General features: G+C 39.0%; 1 protein-coding gene across 1 annotated transcript in view; it reads right to left on the reverse strand.

The window, feature by feature from the left end:
* Nucleotides 1–18,427, reverse strand: part of LOC121434301 (neurexin-3-beta-like) — a 291,587-nt gene that overhangs the window by 54,044 nt on the left and 219,116 nt on the right. The window contains exon 6 of the mRNA XM_041633108.1: nt 2,734–2,812. Within this exon, the coding sequence (XP_041489042.1) occupies nt 2,734–2,812 (79 nt within the window). The remainder of the gene's footprint in view (nt 1–2,733; nt 2,813–18,427) is intronic.

The following is an 18,427-nucleotide window of genomic DNA, read 5'->3' on the forward strand; positions in this document are numbered from 1 at the left end:
AAGGATGAGAGAGCAAGGACTGGGCAGTGTACTTCTATCAAGTTTTGGGCCTGAGAAAAGGAAAAGTTTTAGAAACTGAGGTGGTAAACTGGTGTGTCTAAACTCAGAGTTTTTATTTCAATGTCCACGTAGAATTGCAGGTGATGTGATGTTAATGTCACCGTTACGAACTGTTGCACAAGTAGTGGATGATTTCTCCCTTTGAATTTCAAATCCAGCCCTAGAAACTGATAGTACTTATGATTTTAATTTCCATTGTCTTTGAAAGTGAGAAATCTCTGGATCTCATTCTAAGGCAGTACACAAGAAGGACTGAGACCTCAAAGCATGTAGCTCCATCAGCTCAATTACCTCTTCTGTCCCTGGGTCACTAGAAACAACTATTTTTATTGTATACAAAATATGCCTCTGACATATTCCTTTGCATACCCACGTCACTCACCAGCAATTAGAAATAAAATTAGAAGGAAGAAATGTTTATCCTTCAAACATGGTGAGCCACATTATTATTCAGGCTCAGTAATAGCTTCTACTAAGCAGCTCACTTAGCTCTTACAGAGGCAGAACTCTGTCCTCTACTTTATTAGTGTATCTTTGCCATATTCTCTTGAAGATTACAATACTTTAAAAATCTTATATAACCTCTTGTATCCATATTATTCAAAATATGTTGTCAATGAATTTCCTTCCTCTGCATTGAAATCAAAGAAAACATATAGGTGATCACGAAAAAGCAAGCAAACTCAGTTTGGGGACATTCAAGTTGGGCTGTTAAAATTCAACATCAAAAGCCAGTAACTATTATCAGCCTGACGATCTATGGGCCTCATAGTTTTGAGACAGGAAAAGTCCTTTACCTTGGAGCTATGGAGATCAAGGGAGCTATGGAGATGATTTTTGAGAGGGCATAATTGGTGGGGGGAAACTGAAAAATAATTCAAAATGGCCATGCTTTTATATTTAATGAGTTAAAATGAAGAGATTTGATAAATATTGAACTGGATGCAGTTATCACTACTTAGAAATAGAGAAGAGTAGAGAGAGAATAATCAGATGATCCTAATTAAAGTCTAGATATCTTAAACTAATCATCAGAAAACATTCTAATTGGGTATATACTGTACATATATTAAGTTCTTAGCACCTAACAAACACCAAAATATACAGGTGCCCTCGAACAAACGTGTGGTACTACGTTAGACTGGAGAACTGGTGTATGTAGCAAGGCTTATTGCTCTATTTAAAACAGCTCACCTTGGAACAGAACTAGATCAGAAAGGACTGGAGGATAGTGATGCATCATGTTGTGCCTAAGTGGTCAGGATTATTGAGTGAGTAAATTAAATAAATAGATTCATTTTTAAGTAAAACCTTGGTGCCCAAATTTATTTCCAAATCACTTGAAGAAAATCTGATGAACAAGGTCACATTAACGTTCCTTCCATACAGCTAAAGTCCCTAAAGAACAGATCATATTATAGAATGGTAAGGTCAAATTATGGCTGTATAGCTTTAAGATACTAAGGGCAGAATGCCACAGAACTTCCTGAATCCAGAGCCACTTGCAAGAAACCAAGCAGTCAGCATTTACCAAAATCAGAACTGTTCTTAATTATTTTGGGGTAAGAAATTGACGTTTTAAATCTTTTGATATATTACTTTTCTCGGTAATTATAAATTTCTCTACAATTGAAAAGAGAAAAGATATAATGGCTTGTTTTTTTTTTAAAAGAAAAGTCAAAAAAAAATAAGGCAACCCAAGGATCAAATGGAAATTTTATCTATTTCTTTTAGCCTCTGTAGAAATAAGATGAGGCTTTTCCTTTTATTAAACATACACAGAAATTCGATGATATCTGTTCTCTATTATATACACATAAATGTTTAACTTACAGTAGATCTAAAAACAGATAACTTGGGAAAGTTGAGAGGAGAGAATCGGGGATGTCAGTTACCTGTTGGACACTCTATCATATATAGTTCACTATACAGGAATACCAGAAAATAGCAAAATGTATCTGCGTCCAAATGGGGAACACACTGAGACTCCCATGCCAAAGTCAGATTAACTTCAGCAGTCGATACATTTTGAAGCATCCCAGATGTTGACATGGCATAGTTTGGTACTAATTTTGTGTTTCTTATACTCTATCACTTCACGAGTTCTCTAGACATTTAATGAACAAAATTAGTATAAATTAATACCATGTTAACTGCTGTTAAAATCTCATGGAAAATAATTTGGGTTACTTATTTATTTATGCCACTCATAATCAAAACAAGTCTTGTGACTCATATGATACCCACCAATCTTTTGGCCTCCATGCTAGGTTTATGGTTTAAAACCAAAAATGATCATTCAAATGTAAGCTTTAGATGCTCTTTGCCCCTGTCAATCTCATAGTTGCCATTGACAACTGAATATTTGTAGTAGTGATTCCAGTGCATAACCTGAGCAGGCAGCTGTGCAAAGTTAGGATACATATTGTATATTTTTCTAAGTATCAGAGACTTAAATTTACCTAAGCTTAATTGCTCTTTCCATGGGATTTGATGCTTTTGCTGGTAAATTAATATTTATATATGTATGCATATACATATATAGATATAGGAAATACATATACATTAACACACAGTACTATAGATAAAGCACATGTATAATCACATATATGTATGTATCGGGTTTTTGCAAATGAAAAAAGAAGCAAGCATAACAAGACTGACCTGACCTACCTGTACTTGGTTCACACTCGACAAAGTCTTCGTCATCACTTGAACATTCAGCAGATGAAACAAGGTCATCTGATGTTGGCTATTGATGTTAACAGAGCAGGGAGGGACGGAGGGAAGAGAGAAAACAGAGGGAGGTAAGGAAACTGGTAGGTAAGTACATTACATCTTTTCTATTGCTCCCCCCCCCCATCGCTACAGGTTTTTCTCTGGTGAGAATTGTCTGTATGGGTCTCCTACAAAGGTGCAGCTACTTTGAGGCTGCAGAGATTCAAGGCTGTCCACTTTGATTTCTGGACGAGGAGGAAGAAGGAAAGGAATTGCGTAGAATGGCATTGGAAGGGCCCAGCCAACAGTACACTCTCCGTGCTTTGAGAGAGATTAAGTTCATATGGCACATGGTTTCATGTGCGCTGTTGGGGGGCTGCGGAACTATAGGCAGTATTATTAATGAACACTATGGGATGCTTTTCATTCAGTACAGCATAATAGCTTCTCTGGCTTGCAGCAGTTCCTCCTCATAATTGCTGCAATTAGCTGAATTAGTAACGTGGATCAGCGGAGTGATACTGCACAAGCTCCTGGACATGGGTAAGGCTCTTGCTGAAGAGAGCAGAACAAATTCCCACCATAACACTAGTTCAACATAAATCCATTTATTTTTTTAACCATGCAAAAACTTCCCAGTGCTATGGAAATTGTTAGAAGAAAACCACAGGACTGTGAACATTGGCAGTAAAGTGGACCCTTGGCACACAGTAGGTGAGAATAAGTAATTTTTATAACACAAATTATAAGTGTTACAAATACTAGTGAAAGACTAATGAAGGATTAAATGACTTATACAGTAAACCCCAAACAGATTTTGGTTATTATATATAGAAATACCCGGTGGATTGTAGGTTTTTAATAAATGCCCATTTCTTTTCTTAATGTCAGTAACATTAACTGAGTTGCTGATTTTATTATTCCCAACCCACTGAAGTCTGGATCCATATTCAAGAAGAAAAGGTCATAAAGAAATGTTTTCTTTGCCTTTTGAACAAGTATTATAAGCCAGTTGCTAGTTGCTATGACTGATGTGTAGGCATTCTTTTATTTTTCCTTGGAGACAGGGTTTCTCTGTGTAGCTTTGGAGTCTATTCTGGAAAGTACTCTACAGACCAGGCTGGCCTTGAACACATAGAGATCCACCTGCCCCTGCTTCCGGAGCACTGGGATTAAAGGCGTGCACCATCCACTCCTAGCTAGACACAACTGCCCTACCCTTCCACTGAGACATACAAGAGATGTAATTTCTCAGCTGATTTGCTGAGAGACACACATCTTGTCAGAAACAAAGTGATGATTTCTAAGATTCATTACCACTATATTTGTGGCTATATATCACAGCCTTTCTATGCCCTGTCTTCTAGAGAAGATAGGTTGAGCTGTGATCCCCTCATACTTTAGGAAAGGACTTCATTTGAATATTAAGCCTTAATGAAATCATTAGGATGGCCCTCAATACAGTTGGATCAGTGTCTCTCTGAAAAGAAGAAATTGTGGCACAGATAAAGAAAGGGAGGAGTCTACGTAGAAATTCAGAACAGAGGTGAGCATCTACATGTCAGGGAGAGAGTTCACAGGGGAGCAACTTTGCTGACACTGTGGCTTCAGACTGCCAGCCTTCAGAATTCTGCGGGAATATGTTTCTATGGTGTGAGCCCCCCCCCCCAGTCTATGGTACTTTGTTACCATAGCAGACATGCTCACATGACAATTCAGATTTCCAAAGTGTACCCTCTTTTTAAGTACTCCCATCAAATGAAGAATGACCAGAAATAGAACAAAAGAACAGCAGTGGAAAGAACACGTCGGGTAATTCAGCTCACTTTCCAACACTACAGATCCCTCTTCTAGCGCTGAGAGGAGCAGACTCTGTCCGTGCTCCGTCTGAAAGTTAGAAGATGAGCAATCTGAGAAGAGCCCCTCCGTAAGTCTGTGCTACTAAACTAGCCTGTGCCCGCAGCTGTATCCAGGTGAACTATTCCTTGTGCCAGAAAAATTATACTCCCTTAATACATGTTCCTCAAAGTGCTAATGTAATTCTACTTCCCACAACGTAGGGAAGGGGGTTGCTGAGGGGTTATGTGTAAACAGACAAAGCAATTAGCTGAAGCCAGGGTGGTATGCTTCACTAATACAGCTGGATAGAGACTCAGGACTGATATGCGGAGAGGAAAACTATGGGCTTCTGTCTCAACAATTCAGTGCCCTCCCTTCGAGTACATGCTGTGTGTGGTGCATGTTTTCATAACTACAATTATCTTCCACAAATATCTTCCTTATGACACTGAGGACACTCAAAACTCACATGAAGAAATAGATACCTGGACTATCAAGACGCCTGGCTGTTAAGCATTTACTGTCAGTTCTAGTCAGGCTTCATATTAAGTGGTTAACATGCAAAACTCTTTTAGGACTCACAGGAATCAAGGGAACTGACATTTGTGGTGACATCTGTTGTTTCCACCCACCGTCCACATCCCTCAGACAATAATGCTACGGTAGGAGATGTTTCTACTTGCACACTTATCTGGGAATATTCACCAAGGTTCCTTCCATGTTGCTCAGTTTTTTTTTTCTTTTTTTTTTTTTAATGTGACTTTCACAGAGACTCTTGTTGTTTGAAAGACAAATGTTCCCCTATAGGTTCACATATTTGATGTTTTGGCCTCCGCTGCTGACACTGTTTGGGGAAGTGTATTGAACTTTTAAGAGGCGGAACCTTATTAGTGAAAAAGCAGCTGCAGCAGGCTTTGAGGTTTTATAACCTGCCCCTTCTCACTTCCTGCTTTCTCCCTGCTTCCTGAGCGCAGATAAAATGTGGTCACCCAGCTTCCTGCTATGGCTACCATGCCTTTTCTGCACTCTTGTCCTCTGTAACTGTAAGCCAAAATGAACCTCTCTGTTCTTTAAATTCATTAGGTTGTGGTATTTCATCAGAGTAACTGAAAAATAACTAATACAATGACTCTTAACCGTACTTTCCAAGGGCTAAGCATGAGGTACTCATAACCTGCCTGTATATGCTAATTCTACCATTGTTTATGATATTCCAAGAAAAATGAAATAGTTATAACTCCACAACGTAAGTAGTTTTGATAGTAGCAGGCTACTCATTTCTGTATCCCTTATATATGATTATGTAAGATGATTTCTTTACTCATTCATCACTCATTGATGAGTTCATTTGTTACTTTCGGTATTGTCACAGATGTATGAAGGAGGCACAGTGACAGTGACGAAGGAATAAGTGAGGGATAAAGTGGCTCTTCCGCTCTGGGAAGTCAGTCTCTGATGGGACAGTCAAGTACACAGGCAGACTCAACAGGGTAAATGGAATGTTGTGACAAGAGTTAGCAGGAGTCAGCGAGGGAGCAAGTGGCAGGAGACTAGATGTGTCTTTCAGACAGAAAGGAAGGAGAAACAAGCCCTCAGGGACAGATAGGAAAGGAGCAGTACAAATCCAGGATTGGAGGCTGGAGAAAGAGAATAGCATTTCATGTAAAATAAATAGTATTTGCTAAGGGTCACTAGTATGAAATACCTGCATTTATTTCCACATCTACCGGTAGTAGGGGAAGAAAAGATAATAGCAACTTGAACGATCATCTTTGCACGGGAACCTCATCTAACAAGCATGGATTTAATACCCTGCCTCATCAGATTCCTTCTTTCTCCTCCCTACACCTCATCAGTATCCCTCATGACATCCTTTTGGGAGTTGACTGACATGATTTTGCAATGTGGTCCCGGAAAATGACAGCCACAGCTCTGCTGGTGTAGATTACCTATTTCCCTTTCTCTAAAGGAGTAAACTGTTCCTTTGCTTTTATATATTCACCATGTTCTATATCAAAAATAGCAATTCCTATTATTCTATTTTAAAATATATATTTCATATGTTTAATCCACCTGTTGGAGGTATTCACTTCTGTACTAAGTTTCATAAAACTAAAGATATGTATTGTTAATAACTTTCAATAAAATATATCTGTGGCAAGTACATCTTTATTCCTTTCCTGAATACACACACACACACACACACACACACACACACACACACACACATATATATATATATATATATATATATATATATCCAATGATTATTAAAGTTACCCTAGAATAAAATTGGGATTGAAGAAAGCTCAAAACTCTTGCCAGGTAAATTTATAGATGTGTTTACCTTCCAATTCCCTCAGTTTCACAAACCTGACTTTTCATTTTACTTCCGTGAGTTATTGTTTCTATAATCACCCCTGCCTAATTATTTATTCTTCAAGGCTCTACTCTATCTCAGCATCAGGACATATTTACACCATTCACTCTTATCATCCACTGTTTGTGAGATGGAGACGTGTCTAATATTATAATCACAATGATTCATGTCAGTGTCACCATGTCCCCTCTCCTGACCAGCTGTCCCTTTTGACTCGAAATTCTAACCTTTAGCTCTTCATCTTACACCAGCACTAGGCTAATCGTTTAGGGGAAAGCCAATTTTCTCCTCCCAACTCCTTGGAAGCATGATTATCTGACTGAGATTAAGAGTAGTATAAAATAAGTCCTACCACAGAACAGCTTTATGAAATTATAAATAACTCACTCAAGAATGATATCGCCATTCTTCCAGTGAAAAAGGAAAAGAGAAAGGTCCATAAATATCCCAAAGTTCCACAGAAAACAGCCATATATCTTAGCAGCTGCTCCATGCTAAACAGAATTTAATTCTTTCAAATGCCCGTGGCTTGGGCATTTTCCCCTCCATCCTTCTATTACAAGAGTAAGAATTGGAGTTTGAAGTTTCTCATGGCTGGAAGGGGAGGGTCTATATACCTCCGTTAAGAATGTACATTGTGTATTTAAGTAAAGGACACTGGAGTGAATCTTCAGTTACCAACAGCCTAGTGAGTCTAGGCAAACAATGACCTCAAGTGAGATTATAAGTTTGAACACTTTGTGTTTTGAGGGAAACATTGTATTCAATAAATTTTTGCCATTATGTACCTTGTCTTTGATCAATGTCAACACACACACACACACACACACACACACACACACACACGATAAATTCAAGACCCACCTCCATCAAGTTGATGTGGTATAATAACCAGGCTAGCTGAATATGAAACAGCAAAATTTAATGAAGGGACAGCTTACAACACCAGGGATTGAGCAATGGGCAGGAAATACAAAAGGGCCCATGCTCACACCTGCCAGATTTATACGTAAACATTAGCCTGAGGCGAACACGCCCCCCATTGGGTTGGACTTCCCCTATACACACACACACACACATACACACATCCCTAAACGAATTTTTATGTTAAATCATAGATTTTTTAAAAAAAATCACAGAACTTGGGAAGCTACAAGTTATTACTTTTATTACCTCTTCTCATTTACTTTCATCATTCCAGCAAACTCAAGCCTACTAAAGAAACAAGGTCAGAGCACAGAAAGATGGATGAATGCACTACCTATCCTCTCATTATATTCTGATGGAGCACACGCTTGCTCTGTGCCATCATCCTCAATAGAACGGGCAGCAAGATGGATGAATGCAGTACCTACCCTCTCACTGTATTCTGATCGAGCATGCTCTGTGCAGTCATCCTCAATAGAAAGGGCTGACATTTTTATGGCAAAATGAAACATAAATAATTTTAGCTTGCCATACTCGGAAAGGGAGCGTGGGAGCATAGCATGGGGCAGGCATAAATAATGGCACTCAAGTGATAATGTTGCAGTCTGGTGAAGAGGCTACCTCAGGTGACCCTCATGTTTTTTCCCTCTGTCTACCTAAGTTTCTGAACTGCAACAATGTACTGTGAATTTTCACTCTCTTTGCCATGCTCTTGGGATTTTCAATACATCACATCCTTTATTCTTTCTGCCCACCCAAGCTAATAAATTGCCAAGTAAGATATGACCAGACGCACATCTTGGTTTATGTACATGTGCAACAGGAAAAAACTTTAAGGAGACTCTTCCTGGCTTAAATCACTACATTCAATCTAAATTATTCTCCTCACTCAGAGAGCTGGGTTAAAAGCTCAATGTGGTATTGCTGGGTCCAGGGTTAGGTTGATAAAACCGGACTCGCTGAACATATCGGACAATGAGGACTACTGAGAACTCAAGAACAATGGCACTGGGTTTCTGATCCTACTGCACGTACTGGCTTTGGGGGAGCCTAGACAGTTTGGATGCTCACCTTACTAGACCTGGATGGAGGTGGGTGGTCCTTGGACTTCCCACAGGGCAGGGAACCCTGATTGCTGTTTGGGCTGACGAGGGAGGGGGACATGATTGGGGGAGGGGGAGGGAAATGGGAGGCAGTGGCGGGGAAGAGACAGAAATCTTTAATAAATAAATAAATTAAAAAAAACTCAATGTGGTCTGGATAGGTGATTTTATATATGTTTGCATTTCCGTACTTTATCATTCATTTCTTCCACAAATATTTATTAATTGTTTATGATATGATATGGCAATTACTGTGCTGGGCATTGCCCAGGCTCGGTCTTAGTCCTCATGGGCTTTACAAACTGTTGAACTTAAGCTAGAAAAAATAAACTCCACCGATGGGTTGCAGCCCTATGAGAGTGATGTTAAAACTTTACAATTAATATAGAAGACTACCTGTAAATAAGATTTCTTTAAAAACAAGCAGACTATACAGGAATTCAAGAAAATTCTGCTTCCCTAAAAATTGTTCCCACCTTCATTTTTCTTCTTTTCTATAATGCATACACTGGACTGGGATAAAGAATGGCACGACTTGTAATAACTTTTGCTAACGAATTAGCCTTTGAGAAAATCCCTTTGCAGATTGCAGATTTAATTAATGGCAGACACACCAAGCAGAGCTGAGCTATATATTGTGCTAAAGATTTGGGTTTTTTTTTTTTTGTGCTGTGATCAAGGTTTTAGGAGATGGTATGAGTAAGCATGGCTTGCTGTTTTGTTTTCTTTGTCTCTCCACTTTCAAGATTTCTCTTCCATCTGTTCAAAGAGGAAGGGTAGATCAAGAGAGGGGGAAGGGAAGAAGAAGAGAGTGGGTGGACATTAATCTATCTGTTGTCTGAGGCAGCCTGACAGAGGGAAGAGTATTGAACCACAGAAGATTAACCAAGCTTCAATGTACCCTCCCAAAAGCAGGAGGAATGCTTATGCTACGTGGTGTTGCACTGATAAGCAAATCCCTCTAAATCCTTTCAATTTATTTCTTGGCCTGGAGAAATTACGTATTATTTAGGAGACAGAAAAAATAACAATATAATAAAATACATTGCCCACCCATTCTACACAAACACTAAGAATCTACATGTGTTCCTAATGATTATGCATATAGAAAGTTTGATCTTTGATGGATATTTTACCCCACCCTTAACTACTGCTATTCAGAAAAAGGTGGCCATATGTCCATTGCAAACTTTCTGTTTTCTTCACAATTTTTGAATATTTAGGGTTTAACCATTATATGAGATGTCAAAATTTAGTTGATTCTCGAAATACCTGATGTGTTTTTATTTCTGTTTTTATCTTCTTTTTCCTTATAGATAGAATTTTCATTCAGGTGGGCTTTATGCCAATATTCCTAAAATCCAGGCTCTGTTTGTGGTGGAGAATTGCCAAGGACAGATATTATTGTGACCAAAAGTAAAGATGTAGGTACCAGCTAGTGAGTGTTTTAAAGTCAAGTATATATGTTCTCATCAAGGATATCCGTAATGCTTTTGAACAAAAATGTTAATAGTATAAAGTTCTGACTCCACGGTCATCAGAGAAGAAGGGATATATGAAAATATAAGGAATACAGAATTATCGTTTCCTGCAGGCTGTTCTTTATCTTGGCCCTTTGTCATGGAGTCTATTACAATTCAAAAAGAACGGCTTTATTTTTCCTTACATAGAGAAAGCATAGCTAGAGGTCTTCATAAGACAAACATAGTGTGATACACAGTGTGATGAGTAGGAAAAGGTTAGTCCTGGCTGAATCGACAGAATGAATCCTCTTCAATAATTATACACCTGTAAGGGGTCTGAAGGGACCATAGTATGTAGTGATGACCTTAGACTTTGGTCTCAAGATGAACTTAGATATGTGAAATGAACAGGAGAAAATAGGGTAGAGAAACAGTAAAATCATTAGGAATTAAAAATAGTCATTTTTGTTTTTACTTATGCATTTCAGACCATTGTTGTTAGAAGGACCTTGCCAGGTTTGTTAACATCCAGCAGATCAGATTATTCAGAAAAGAAAAGGGACCAGCCATCTTAGAAAAATGGGCATGGCTGCGGTTCAGGCCCAACAAAAAGAAAACTAAAAGAACTGCGGGCTCAAGAACATTTTACACAAATGCACAATTTCTAACTCAGCTTAGAAATTAATGTGTGAATATTATTTGTAACAAGAAAGTGCAGTGAATTGAATAACTGTATTGTAATGCAAAGGGAAAAATGTAAGATGAACCTTTCTTTATCATAGGAAAAAAATGTCTCTACTAGGTCAGGTTATGGAAAATAAAAAAACAAAATAGATACCATAATTAAACAATCAAGCTAAATGAAAGCCAAGAGAAGATGAGGGGCATTATCAGTAGTTAAAATAAGGTTTGTACACTTGAAGTTGAACTTGGTAAGCTACTGAGAAAGTAACAGGTTCTGTAGCCAGTGACTCTGAGCCAGAACCGTGCGGGGAATATGAGGGTCAACTGAAACATATGGCATGAAGCTGGAGAGACAAGAACTGCTAAGGTGGTCATCTTCACCCTGAGAATGAGTGCCTAGAGTTACTATAGACCTACTTAGTCCACAAGAGAGTACAAAGCTCCCACAAAGAGAGCCATGCCTGTTAATGCTATTCACTCAGTGAAACTCAAGTTAGGGAAAATCTTTAAGTACTGTTAAGTAAGAAATTCCTGAATCCAGAGAGTCTCACTTACTTCCTAGGTGTCACTGCCTCATTCCCAGTCTACAGTATAAAACTGACAAGCTCTTCATAGACACTAATTCAAAACAATTCACAAGACCAAGACAACCAGACTGGGGAGATGACTCCAATAGTGAAGTGGTTGCTATGTAAGTATGATTACCTGGGTTTGTTCCCCAACACCCATATAAAAAGCCAGGTATAGTGGGGACCACCTAAAACCCTAGTAGTGGGGTCTCAGTGAAGGGTGTCTGAGGCTTATAGAGAACCCAGTCTAGCCAAACAAGCTCTAGATTTTATGAAAACTCATGTCTCAGAAAGATAAGGGAGAAAGCAATTGAGAAAGATAAACGATACTGACCTCCGACTTTCACATTTCTGAATGCATGTTGTACACTTGTGTACATATATGCATACACAAGCATGCATGCATGGGCTTGTATACAAGTGCACATATAGCCATACCACATACCAAGTAAATAGAGCTTAATTTCCATGAAAACTGGTGAACTGTTTATTTCTCTTTTCTAATAGAAAGCGAGACTAACACTTGTCCCCTCCCCATAATAGCTTATAAACAAGGTTCATCTTGTCAAAGTAGGTGTTGGGAATACAGTAGTTGTAGTGACAGAAAGTGCCCATATTGCACTTTGCTATTCTTCCTGACTTGACATACTTAACCATTTAAGTTTGTAATTAGAATTCAATGGACAGTGGAACACATAAGTGGGCAAAGGAAACGCATGCAACATGTATCCCAATCTGTGTACCTTGCCATCCCCTCTACATGCAATCTTCCAAACATTTCATGAGCATAGAATTCTGTGGACATGACAAGCATGACAACTCTCTTGGTTATTTTTCTATGCTGTGAGGAGAGGCACCATGACCAAGGCAACTTATCAAAGAAAGCATTTAATTGGGAGGAAGCAGTCACAGTTCCAGAGGGTAATAGAGTTCATGACCATTGTGGAAGGGAACATGGCAGCAGGCAGGCAGACATGTTGCTGAAGCAGTAGCTGAGAGCCTACATATTGAGATAACAGTCATGAGGCAGAGAGGCAGGAGTGCTAACTGGAAATGACGTGGGCTTTTGAAAGCCCAAACCCACCCCCCAGTGACATACCTCTTCTGCCCAAGGCCTCATCTCCTAATTCTTTTCAAATAGTTCTATCAACTGGGGACCGAGCATTCAAATATATAAACCAATGAAAGCCATTATCATTCAAAACACCAGGGCAACAATATGACGACCCCCGCCCCTGTATCTCTCCTTGGGAAGTTGGTACTGTCTTCTAGACAAGATTGACTGGGGGGTAAGTTCTTATTTTCATCCCTTTGGACCTTTGAATATCCCTCACTGGGAATCCCGTGACATAGAACACATGTGCTCTTCCAAGCAACCTTAGCAATTCCCTCTTTTCACCTATTCACTCATGAACACATGGAAACTAATGGCTAAGAAGAAAAAGGGAAAGTGAGGGCTTCCCAAATACTTTTTCCTTTTTGATCTTTACTTTCCAGTAAGTTGAAATGAGACTGTTTCTAGAATGTCTTTGATCAAAAGGTGGAATGCAAACTGAGAAGCTAGTTTGGAACAGAAACTCTACCTTTCTGGTTGGTAAGTGAATAATATGTATCTGTAAGCTATGCAATAAGAATACTAGGTTCCTTCTGTGATTTCTTCATTTGAGATTAATGCTCTTAAAATGGCTTTTAAAACTCATATTGCACCATATAAAATGTTAACCTGTGTTGATGACTTTATTTTTCATTTTTGTTTCCTTAAGTTCTCACTGAGCAGATCTGGTGGAAGGGGGTGGGGAGTAGCTGGGTGATGTAGTATTTTCCTATCATGTGCAAGCATCCTGTTTGCCCCTAGCATTCCCTCTTACCCTGAATGTGACTAAATAGCAAGTAGAAAGATCAGGAGACAATGGGAGGATGGCTGCAAACAAACTCTGCATTCCATGATTGAACAACACAGTTCCTTCCACTCTTGGAACAAGGAGATCCTTGCTTTCCTTTTGTGATGGTTTCCACAAAGCCTGGATATAGCCCTGAGAACAGTTCAGCAAAATGGTTTTTGAACAGGCCCAAATAATGCGGCATGGTTTTCAGATTCTCAAATTATGACAAATAGCCCATGCTTCTGAAGCTTGGTCCCTTGGGCTTCAATCCTTCACTAGCTTAATTCTCTGTATTACTCTGGGAGAAATACGACATCTTCACTGCTGTGTCTCTTCTAATCTTTCTGCCTCCACCTCAGCCCCTCTCATTCCCTTCTTCAGTAACAGTGTTTCAGAGACGGTCCTATTAGGCCAAGACTCATGGACTCCTACTCCTTCCCACTTCTGAGAAACTCCATTCTAAACAACCACTTTATATCAAATGATGATCAGACTATTTTCTGAAAAATGCCTTCATTCATAGTTGGGTGTCCAAGCAGGAATGGACACCCATTTCAAACAAAACAAGGGACTTTGCTTGTGTAGGTACTGAGACAAACATCTGTCAGAGAACTGGTTTGAGCCGGCAACGGCAGGTGGTTTGCCTTTCGAGAACATCCTCTTGGGAAGTGAAAATCAACTCTGTAGAGTCATTGTTTTTATCAAAAATTGTATCTAAAAATATTTTGATTTATATTCTGCCTCTTCAAAAGAAATCAATGTGTCTTCTGCTGCCCTCTTTTAAATATGAGCAGCTCTATTTAGCTTTTCTCTGTTTTTCCCTTGTCTTGTAGACAGAGGAGGAAAATGTGTTCCATTTGTATATGTATTGATTCGATCACATTGAGGAAAAGTAAACAATTGGATGCAGTGCAGGAGCTTTAATGACTGCCTTTCAGGGATAAAGATTTCTAAGCACCCTAGTATCATTCTAGGTGATTGGAAGTAAACAGAAATCAATAAAACAGGATTACTGGACAATAAATGCAACCACTCACATTCATAATTTAAGAAGCATTTTCCCATGCAGTCATTCCTGAAGAATTCGCCCTAGTCCTCATTGATTTTTGCAGTGGTTAGGTTTTCTCCCAGAATGTAATCTTTTTCTTTCTTTCTTAAAATATTTTTGAGACTCTAACCACAGACTCTCTGACATATGCCAAAGGCTTCTTATGTTCCAAAAGTTGCTCACAGGAGCTAAGATGCAAAGGAAATTGTTTATCTTAAGAGACCAAACAGAGATCCTTAGATCCTCCCCCTTAAGCCAGACAGTTACACATTCAACAAAATACCAGGGAAGATGAAGGGCACTGAACAAAAGAGAACAAGTTTGGGTCTGATGTGAGAAGGTAAGCATCATTGACATTGTCAGTGTCCATTCTTCTTGTCCTCCTTCCAACAATGGTCATGTGAGCAACTTAAGCAACGTTGCTTAGTAACTAGAAATGGCCATGTGACATAGATCTGGGGAAAGAGATGAATAAGACAATCTTCTAGCTATGTAAATGTATATTCTATTCCTTATTTGGGGAAAGGCTTTAGGGTTTGGTGTCTCACCAGGGGTAGGTGCAGCGGGTAGACATTTGCCACTAAATCTGATGACTTGGGTTTGATCTCTAGGATCCTTAGGTGTGTGGAGGAGAACTAACTTTAAACAATGTTCTCTGACCTTTGCTTACAGGGACAACATGTGTATGCCCTCCTTACAATAAATAAATAAGGGAGGGGATTAGCTAGTCCAGCTGCTTTCCTTTTTACCTTGCATTGAGTTTGGCGTTCTGGAGCAACAACAGCCACAGGGTGTGGAAACTATGTGAGAAAAGACAATACAAGAACTGTGAAGCTGCTTTTGGTATTAGTCATGATAATGCAAGTTGAAATTAATCAACTAATTTCCGGTCTGGAGACTCCAAGGTCTTGCTAAAGAAGAAAGGGTATACTTTTGGCAGGCATCTCAGATCATGTTTTCTGTGACTGTAAGTTGAAGTCAGTCCTATAGAGCAACAGAGAGAACACTGGGAAGCAGAGAGAATGCCAAGCCCTGCATGGCTGGGCTCTGCCTTTGGTGCTCATCAGTCACCAGGAGACGTTTTAATAATTCCCAGGATTGGGACTTGGATGAAAGCCTGATGAAGAAAGTGCCACCGTGATTACAGTTATCACCAATGTGCCAACTCTCATCCAAAGGGAGCTTGGAAAGGCCCTTTGGAACTGCGCAAGCAGAGGAAAACATTTGTGACTGAGTAAGGCAAAGTAGTTTGATAAAATATCTTTTAAGCTGCTTTAGTCAGTATCCCAGGCTGAACTGCTCTCCCCCTTGCTTCTTTGCTGCTGTCTGTGCTCTCTATATTCTCATGGAATGCTCAAGTATTAAGGTCATCTTTGAGTCCTCTTGCTCACCCCGGACCTCCCGGTTCCAAGTCCTGCAAAACCAATCTCTACAATGTCTCTCTGAGTGTCTGTCTCTGTGTGTCTGTTTATCTTTCTGTCTATCTCTCTGTTTCTCTTTGTCTTTATCTCTGTCTCTGTCTCTCTCTCTCTCTCCTGCCCTGGTTGCTTCCCTGGATGAGCACCAAGACTCTTTACGCAGAGCTCTGTCCTCTACCCTCTCCACTGTCTTCATTGATCATCAAATAAAATCCAAACTTAAAATCAAGACCAAACATAAAACAAACAACAAAGCAAAACAACAACAAAAATTTAAAACTCAGGATCCTCTAGCTCTGGGCTCCAGTATAGTCAGCGCATCATCTTCCACCATATTTTCCACTGATGTTTGTAAATGGCTCTAACTTTTACATACTATTTGATAAATGTTTGCTTTTCCTGAACAACTGAATTGTACTCTTGACTTCATGTTTTGGCAGCTACATTACTCATCCAGGTCTGTTTTCATTCCGCTGTACCTACTGAAATTCCATACATCTCCATTTAACGGTCCATATTTTTCATATAGCATTTTCTCCTCAAACACAATATTCTCCTTAGCATACCAACTCAGTGTTTGCTTTTAAGGTAGAAAAGGTCTCATTAGTCTAAAAAAAAAATCTTACAAGTAACTTTTGATGAAGTCCTATAACCATGTATCAGGAGATCAAATCCTTATTTAATGGGATAAGGCTAAAGTAACTCAGGGTTCAATCAGGAATCTGTCTCCACATTTTTGTGTGAGAAGTTCAATGAGTGCCATAGAAAGTTAGGGTGGTGGAGAAAAGGAAGCTACTTTCTTTAGCTCTACAGCCCAGGCTATACAGAGCTCAGGGTCCATTGATTCTTTGGCTATACTTGCCCTGCCTCACTTAAACCAATAGGCAGAATTCTTTATATAAAGGAAAGTAAGAGAAAGTGTAATCAGTCTGGATTAACGCCCTGTAAAATGACTCCAGCAATTACACTGTTTATAAGTACCTCGGAGTCCATTAAGATAAACATCTATCTTTGAATATTCACATTAATGCACTACACTGTTCTTTTGTAGATAAATCTTACTTGAAGGTTGTGCACTTTGTATAGTTTATCATGCCTTATTCCTCTTCAGTGAACACATTCATGCAAACAGAAGGGTAGTACTGAAACAGTGTTAGTTGCTGGGTACACATTACCACACAACGCAGTTTCACTACACCTTTAAATGAAGAATAACTATACATTAGATCTTAAATACCTTTGTAGTTTGAATACCCAGAACACATTGTATTGGACTCTTAATTTCTCACATAAGCAATATCGTATAAGCAAAGGCAATAAATGCTGATACATACAAGAATTTTAATATGCCTCCAATTGTTTAGCATACATAGGTCCAAATGAAATCTAATTCCCTAATCACCCCTTTATGAGAAAAAGTATATCTATTTACATCATAGAATATATATAGCTATATTTTTATGTTAAGTGTGGGCTCAACTTCATTAACTTTTGCAGCTAAATTGAAAAAGTGCTTAATGAGCTCCAGGCCTTATTTACAGTGCAAATTTCTTCTCTCTTCTGTTGTGAAGGGCACACATTGTCTATGAAAAGGTTCACATAATTAACTGTCTTCTTGGAGTGTTATAACAATGACAGCACCAGAGCTAATATAAAATATTTAATAACCAGTGTAGTAGGAGAAGTGACCAATCAAAACAGATGGTCACTGCAGGGCTGGCGCTGGATTGTGATGCTTCAGGAACTTCAGGCCTCCATATGCCTACAGTAGGGATAGAAGAGAGTTGAGTGGGGAGGAAGTAGATGCCTGGAAATGGGGTTGAGGTCTATGAAGGACTGACTCACCAACCAATATCAATATGCTTTAATTACTTGATGGATTTGAACAGAGGGACATGAGACCCTGTCTCAAAATAAAATAAAATAAAATTTGAAAAAAGGCAGTAGTATATGAAGTCCATGATGACATATTTAATATTTCTGTAAACAAATTTCTCTCTACTGAAACAAATCTGCTTAGTGCTTGCAAAGGGCATCCCCACTATACCAATGATGCAATAACACATTCAGCAATTCTCTTCTGAGCTAATGTATCAATTAGACCAAATCAAAAGGCATGCCTCTTTTCAATGGATACCTCTATTTAAATGGATAAGCATATGAAACAAACATCTCATAATAAAAATGAAGGGAAACTGGGTGGTGTCAAATGTACTTCATTCCATTCTCTGGAATGATCAATAAAAATCATGGAGATGGTTGCCTGGGGCTTACAGCTTTGGTGGGTCTATAGAATCTTAGCAGACAGGGTTAGGAACAATAGTCAGGAAAATGC

The sequence above is a fragment of the Microtus oregoni genome, unplaced genomic scaffold, assembly GCF_018167655.1.
Source record: "Microtus oregoni isolate MIOR12 unplaced genomic scaffold, Mior012 000043F_ref0000047, whole genome shotgun sequence".
Classification (NCBI taxonomy): Eukaryota; Metazoa; Chordata; class Mammalia; order Rodentia; family Cricetidae; genus Microtus; species Microtus oregoni.